The 8,230-nt window shown below is 42.4% G+C and overlaps 1 protein-coding gene across 1 annotated transcript; it reads right to left on the bottom strand.

Annotated features, from left to right (window-relative positions):
• Window positions 1-1,265: 1,265 nt before the first annotated feature.
• On the bottom strand, window positions 1,266-2,006 carry LOC110702243. Its single transcript, XM_021879951.1, has 2 exons — window positions 1,667-2,006; window positions 1,266-1,561 (listed from the first exon to the last, which is right to left on the bottom strand). Exons 1-2 carry the CDS (start codon window positions 2,004-2,006, stop codon window positions 1,266-1,268), a joined length of 636 nt encoding a protein of 211 aa, XP_021735643.1.
• Window positions 2,007-8,230: the final 6,224 nt, after the last annotated feature.

The raw sequence follows: 8,230 nt of genomic DNA on the forward strand, positions 1-8,230 counted from the left end.
CTAGAATGCATCAAAGTCTATTTTTCGGCATTTTAAGCACCTAATATGCTCGGATAATCGACTTAAAATTGTGAATCATCTGCGGCCCACGTTCGGGGATAATCGAACCATCGTACACTTACAAATTTCAGCAATCGTCGGCTTTCCTCAGGCTTGGAAAGCATTATCGGTGGATTTTTCTTTAAGTACAGAAAACCACCAAGTCGGCTTTCCTCAGGCTTGGAAAGCGTTATCGGTGGATTTTTCTTCAAGTATAGAAAACCGCCAAGTCGGCTTTCCTCAGGCTTGGAAACCATTATCGGTGGATTTTTTCTTCAAGTATAGAAAACCGCCAAGTCGGCTTTCCTCAGGCATGGAAAGCGTTATCGATGGATTTTTTCTTCAAGTATAGAAAACCGCCAAATTCCTTTGTCGGCTTTCCTTAAGTATGGAAGGCATTATCGGTGAAATTCTTCAAGCATGACACCAAATTCATACGTCGACTTTACTCAAGCATGGAAAGTGTCATCCGGTAGGTTTCTTCAGCCTTAGAAAACTACCAAATTCTTCAGTCGGTTTTCCTCAAGCATGGAAAGCGTTTCAACAAATGTCACTCGGTGGATTCCTTCAAGCTTAGGAAGCTACCAAATCCGTTTGTCACCAATACACTGGTGTCAGATACGTATTCTATCCTTTTACTCTTTTATCTGTAGAACTAACATTTTTCTGCAGGTATCGGCGTATACAGTGCGATTTAGGATCGCAGAATGTCTTAAATCATTCTCCGTCCCTATCGGTTACTTTGACTATCGTTTTCGAAACTGACGTTTCTACAAACTCAGTCAAAGTGGGGGCTTCTGTAGACATCTAAAAATGTCTCCCCAAAACCAAACCCGATGATGAACAACCTATACCCTGACTTTGCTGTGTAAACACCGTTCACAGTTTCACCCCATAGAATCTCATCATCCATCTCCTAGTTCGGGTGGATCGAAAGGATGTGCTTTACATCTTCTGTTTTGAAGAGCTTCCAAATTACCCCCATTTTCCATTCACCTCTCTCGTTCATCAAATCAGAGACTTTCCCATACACACTCCTGTCCTCCTCACTGACCCCCTCTTTAAAGCACACCTTCCCAGCAGTAGTCCACCTATCCCCCTCAATGGTCACTTCACTACCCCTTCCTACCTTGTACCAAAAGCCCTCTTTCATTTTTGCTGCTGTTTTAGACATTCCTTTAAAAGCCCAAGAGCATCAACCCAGGCACCTATTCCTGGAACCCTTCTCAATTAGAGAGACCATATCTACCAACAATGAGTCTGCTCATCAACGTATTCCTATTGTCATGAACTTTCCAAGCCTGTTTGAGCACCATTGCTTGTTTAAGTTTTTGCACATTTCTCAAACCAAGACCACCCTCCGATTTATGTCTTTCCAACACCTCTCTCTTCCTCCAGTATATAGGTCTCTTATCCTTCACTCCTTCCCAGAATAACTTCAGACACATAGAGCTAATTTTCCCCAAGATCTTCCTTGGTAACAGGTAAAGAGCTAAGATGTGCGTTGCTATAGCCACAAGGACTGAATTAATCAAAAGGAGCCTCCAAGCCTGAGATAGAGCATCAAACTTCCACGACTAAATTTTATTCGAGATCTTCTCCACCAGATATTCGAATTGGGACTAACTTTTTCCATCCACATCCATAGGGCATCCTAAGTAAGCTCCAAGCGAGCATTTGCTTGCCATTCCTAAGGTTTTCCTGAGGATTCTCACAAATGTGGAGGGAGTGTTCGGGCTAAACATGACAAATGATTTCTTTGCACTGACCACCTCTCTTGATACAACACAAAACTCATCCTGAGCCTTCCTCAAATCCCTGCATACTTCCATACTTGGCTTGAAAAATAGGAGCGCATCATCAACAAGAAATAAGTGTGAAATGGCTGGGCATCTTCTACCAGCTTTGATACATGTGATCCTCCCCTGGCCCTTCACCCATTCTAGCTTCCTTGACAAGATCTCCATGCACAAGATGAATAGATAGGGGGAAAGAGGATCTCCTTGACGTAAGCCTGCCCTCAGATAAAACCATTATGTCTGATCACCATTCACAAGAACTGCATAACTGACTGTCTTGATGCATTGGCTAATCCAATGTATCCAATTCTCCGAAAAATTCATTGCTCTTAGGATGTCAATGATAAAATCCCATCTCACCCTATCGTAGGCTTTATTCAGATCTACCTTAATCACCCCTACAAAATTCCCATCTTTCTTCCTCCTGCTTTTAACATACTGAATAAGCTCATAGCCCATTAAAGCACTATCAGTCATCAACCTCCCTGGAACAAAAGCATTTTGAAATTCGCCAACTAAATCCTGCAGAATAGTCTTCAATATGTTCACCAAACACTTTGAAATCACTTTGTATATGGTGTTACAAAGCCCAATCGGTCTGAACAACTTCCCTTTGTTGGCATTTTCCTCCTTCGGGACCAGGCAAATGAACGTTTTATTCCATTCTTTCAGTAATTACCCTCTAGTAAAAAAGCTATTTAATGCCAAGTAAATATCTTCACCCATTATATTCCAACATTTTTAGAAAACTACAGGAGGACATCCATCTGGTCCTGGCTCATAGGTTTCATATCAAAGACCGCCTTTTTCACATCCTCCCTGGTGAATTCCCCCTCTAGGATGGAAAGATGAGACTGAGAGAGTTGAGGTAGGTGTTGCAACCAATTTGCACTTAAAGCTGGAAGGCCCTCCCTGTCACCCGAGTTCTGCTGCTTTCCTTCTCCCTAGTAGATACTCTTGAAATGGCCAACAAATTCTTGTTTAATCCTTGCTTGATCTGCACACCAATCTTGACCCTCCAATTGCAAAGCTCTAATTTAATTCTTCAATTTTCTCCCTTTGACTGCTCTGTAGAAGAAAGAAGTTGACCTATCCCCTAGGTGATCCCATTTACCTTTTGCCCTTTGCCTCTAGAACGCGCTTTTGATTTCCACTTCCTCCTCCAACTGCTTCCTCAAACTCTTCTCTTGCTCTACACCGTCCCTTGTCATATCGTTCGATTAAAGGCTCGCCAATGAATCACTAATCTGCTCCCAGTTAATTTTTTGCTTATCTCTGAAATTCAAGCACCAGGTTCTTAACTCACCACAAACTGCTTTGATTCTCTGCTGGAGAGAGTACATTCTTGAGCCTCTAAATTTCTTTTTCCAAGCACCGCCAGCGATTACCTGATGAGCTTCCAAAAAATTCAAATCCCACGCTTCCATCTTATATGGTCTTCTAACTCGGGAAATTTTAGACGGATTTGAATCGAAAAGGATTGGCCCATGATATGAGATGAATATGGGGAAATTCCAAACAATAGATTCCGGGCAAAGGTCCTTGTAAGCCACATTACAATATGCCCTATCCAAACGCTCCAAAATATTTTGCTCGCCCATTCTGTTATTGGTCCAAGTGAAGTTCACCCCGTTATAAGAGATATCCATAAGACCACGGTGGACTCTCTGACGAGGGTTAAATCGGTCGCTACAATCTAACTCTCAATCAAACAATACTTATACGAACACCCTATAACCAAGTACAATGGCAAATAAAGGTTCGGTCCACGAGGAACGAGAGTAATTGCAAATCAATCTTAAACCTAAGCTAGTTCGAAATCAATGGAAAATGGTGTTCTAAAATACTACTAATAAGATGGAATAAATCAATAAACTAAGACACTAGGGAGAACGGGAATTCACCAAACCATCGGTAACTACGCAACAAGGAATCACAGAGACAAACGGGATATGCAAAGACTATATGTCTGATCAATATCATGTGATAGGAAGACAACGGGCAATACTAAGCTTGGATTTCTCATGCACTTAACATTACTCGATACATAATCAAACCACATTCAATAATGAAATACTCAATTCACAATATCTTGTTCAAATCAAGGATATCATGCAATCAAATTCAAGATTCTAGGTTAGCTACTCCTATTATAATGAATTAACATGCAATCGCATATAATCAATTTAATCACAATTCATTTATCAAAATCAATCCTCAATTACATAGATTACCTAGGCCGGGTTTCATCCCGAAACCCTAGCTAGGAGACTACTCACACATATTCATAATCAAAGCAATAATGAATTCCAAAAGCATAATAGATATAAACATGAATTCTGATTAAGGAATAATAAAGCTTGATTAATAAACAAGAATGAATAATACCAATTGTATTGATGCGAATCAATGGAAAAGTTCAGAACTTTGATATCCGTCGTCAATGAATAATACAAAGAATCTTCGCAAATCTTGCTTCAAATCAATCCAAGAAAACTAAAATCGCTAGAAAATTCTCTAAGAAAACTAATGAATCTCTAATACTAAGAACGTTCTCCAATAACTCTCTACAAAGGCTCTCAAAACTATCTCTAAAACTATCCTCGGAATCCTCTTAAAGTTGGGTCTTATATACGTCTTCTAATGCGGAGAAGTCAAGCGCGCAGTTAACCCTAGATCAGCACGACCGTGCTGTATTTGGCACGGCCGTGCTAGCTTGTCAGTAAGTAAACCGGGTTTCTTCTTCAAATTGGCACGGCCGTGCTATATATGGCACGGCCGTGCAGCTTCCTGGCACGGCCGTGCTAAAAATGACACGGTCGTGCTGAATATGCTCTAGCACGGGGCTCATACTGAAGCTGACACGGGCACGGGCAACATCTGGCACGGCCGTGCTAATGGCCTGCACGGCCGTGCTGGTGCGTGGATACTGACACGGCCGTGCTATAGGCTTGCACGGCCGTGCTGCCTTGCCTGGGGTTGCTTTCTTATAGGCCAGCACGGGTGTGCCTATGGTAACACGGCCGTGCTGCCTGTGCTATGTAATCAATGCACGACACTTGAACTTCCTTAACTCCTCGGACTCCGGTCAAGGCTAGATCGGTTACGCATCAAGGGCTCGGGATCCGATTAAACTCGGTTGATATTACCTGAAAACACATCAAAAACAAACTGAAAACCCGTGAAGCACGTAATATGGGGAACGTAAGCATAACAAGGTAATAATCGGCCAAAGCGGCCCCAAATACATCCAAAATCATCCTAAAATATGCTCTAAAGCGCGCCCTAAAGTGCGCTTGTCAAAACCCCCCAAGCTACACTTTTGCTAGTCCTCGAGCAAAAACCAAGGGAAACACACACAAGATCAAATAAACTATGCCATTGCGAACAAATCAAATTAAGCACGGAATGAAATCAATGGATCCTACTTAGAACAACCATGCACGGAAGGAAAACTCACTCAAACAAGCAACGAGACACACAATCCAAGATATCGTTGATCAAAATGCGAACAAGACCTAAACCAAGCATAGAGAACAAAGAAATCATGCTTCCCTCTAAACCCGACCAAATCGGCCACGTCCTCCCCTTTTGCTTCAAATCACCACCCTAATTGGCCCCTCGTGATTCCTCGAAGGAACCGGAAGAAGTGATGTTTTGAGGAAATAACAAAGGTATCCCAACATCTCGATTACGCATAATCTTTCCATAGGGTTGAAAGGTATCTCCCTCCACCGTTTGAGAACCGAACACCTCTAAAGTTTAAGGGTCTTAAAAGGGTTGTAATGTATTGGCAATGGGTAAGGTAGGTCAAAAACAATAGTTCAAAAGATGTAATTCACTTTCCACAATCTCATTGATTCACATTCTTACACATCCCAAATTATCCATATAATACACACTCAAATGACCTCTTTCAAACTTCAAAACTTTATTTATGTGTCCTTGCCTTTTTCACAATTCGGACGGCTTTTCTCTTCTTTTTTTTTTTCTTTTTTTTTATTGATGGCAAAATGACTTTCACATTACATATTTACAATTAGGCTCACTTTCACACCTGCTCAAACCAACTATCAAACTTTATTTCTTGATTAGTAAACAATAAGCTCAACAAACCTATCTAGGTAAACGCTTCACAACTAAGGGTTGGTAAAACATTGGCCATCGGGTTTGTAACACGGTTAACCAAGAATGGAATTAAAGCTCAACATGGTTAGCAAGTAAGATGATGTAAAAAGAAAATCAATTTGTAACAAAACAAAAGGAACAAAATAAGAAAAATGAAAAAGGTGCCCTCTTCCTCCCTTAAAAGTGTCAAGTCGGTCTCGGGAGCTACTAGTCAACACAAAGATCGAAAAATGCGTAATCAAGGATCCAAATATGCCACTCAACAAGAATGATGAAGGCTAGAACAAATAAACCTCACGGGATCTAACAAATAAAGCAACTACCAATCAAGGGGGTCAAATCCACAACCGGGAAGCGACTCCATCTTACCACAGCCCAAAGGCATAGAGTTTAACATGACAAAAGTTTTCTATTTCTACCCTTCGCCTAGACTCGTCCACATTGATCAACAATAGACTCGAACTGTGTATTCATCACTGGCTTAAGTGGAAATAGACATTCCATACACATTCATTCACATTTCGAATCCAACATGAACAATATTCCAAAATTTTGCAATTAGACAAGTTTATTATGATCCAAAAACATAGGAAAAGACTACGAGGCATATCATATAAGCTAAACCACACATCCTCATAGCAGAAGCTTTTCCTATCTAACACAAACATATGTACAACTAAGCCAACTGAATAAGTTGAAAGGCACATAACGAGGCATAAAAATCACATAAAATCCCAATCGACAAACAAGTGATCGAATGATATCAACATCAACGATCCCAGGTTCCTTAGAACCGATCAAACATCCTCGAACCATTCAACTTCTTCCTAAACTAAACTATCCTAAGCACACAAAAAAAGAAAAGATCTCACCAAATTTGCTTCCCGGGAGCTCCAATTAACGACCATAGCATCGTTCTTCAAACTCGTGCCGCGTCTCGAATGTTCCCAATCTGCAAAAAGGAAAGACATACTAGCAAACAAGTTAAGGTTAGTCTAGGAAAGCAGTAAATCTTTTTATTTTATTTTTTTTATTTTTTATTTATTTTAGAATGAATACAAGTAAGACCCCCCCCCCCCCAAGCTAGAATCAAACATTGTCCTCAATGTTTATACATCAAGGACTTACAATAGTAAGGAGAGGGAGGTAACTAAAGGGAAAGGGAAAGGGATCACGAGCTAGGCCCGCCCGGGCCATAAGGGAAACAGGAGGCCATATCATCAACACTCCTCTTCAGGTCTCTGAAGGCGGAGGTCATATCCTCGTTCGACCGGCGCAAATCGCTACCTCGAGCTTCAAATCTTCCATTCCTTGGCGGAGCCAGGCGAAGTCTTGCGCCGGGATCTGCTGGGCCGCATCCGGGCCACCTTCCTCGTCATCATCATCATCATCAGCATCGTCACCTCCTTGGCCCCCGTGGGCCTGCTCATCCCCCTGGTGAGGCTGGGGATTGCGGTCTACATACTCCGTGCCTCCGTCCTCGTGCCAGGCGAAGTCGGGGTCGAAGATCCAGTTGTCTTTGTTGTAAACCACCGTCCTCTCCGGATCAGGCAAGTAGGCGTATGGCTTGCCTGCTACGAGCCACAAATAGCAATCCGGCTGGGATGTCCCTTCAAGCCACTGCATGGCTCTCAAGGTGCGCATAGCAAGCCTCGTAGTGCCTGGGATAGCCTGCAATTCAGAAAAATCAATCCCATTATATTGCGCAAGAATGGTGATCATGCCACCGATAGTAATATCACCCCTACCCCGGGCTACACCGTCGAGGTGGTCTAGTAACCACGCTCCCATGTCTAGACGCCCGTCCCCACGGGTGAGGTGCCAAATAAACTGTAACTCCCTAATGGAGACTACACCTGAACTATCTCCTCTAGCAAAGATAGTACAGGAGAAGGTCCTGTGGGACAACCGAAAGGCGGGATTGACGATGGAAGTCGCCTTATCCCTACGGGGATCTCTATACATTTTCCCCGTGATTTGCCGCCAAAACAACCCGGAGTTGTAGTGTTTTGAGTGGCCATCCTTAGGACCATATTTCAGGTCGGATGTCCACCCAAAGGCGGCATTAACTTGGGCCACCGACATTTGAATGGTGCCCGAGTTCATTAGTTGAAAGGACAAGTACCGGGGTGAGTTATTCTCATCCCGATGCACGTACAAAGAAGACAAAAATTCGAGGGTAAGCCTCTTGTATGTGAGAGCATGCATGGTAAGGAAAGAATCAAAGTTGGTAAATGAAAATAGTTGAACCATGTCGCTTTCGA

This window comes from Chenopodium quinoa, unplaced genomic scaffold (genome assembly GCF_001683475.1).
Source record: "Chenopodium quinoa cultivar QQ74 unplaced genomic scaffold, ASM168347v1, whole genome shotgun sequence".
NCBI classification, from domain to species: domain Eukaryota; kingdom Viridiplantae; phylum Streptophyta; class Magnoliopsida; order Caryophyllales; family Amaranthaceae; genus Chenopodium; species Chenopodium quinoa.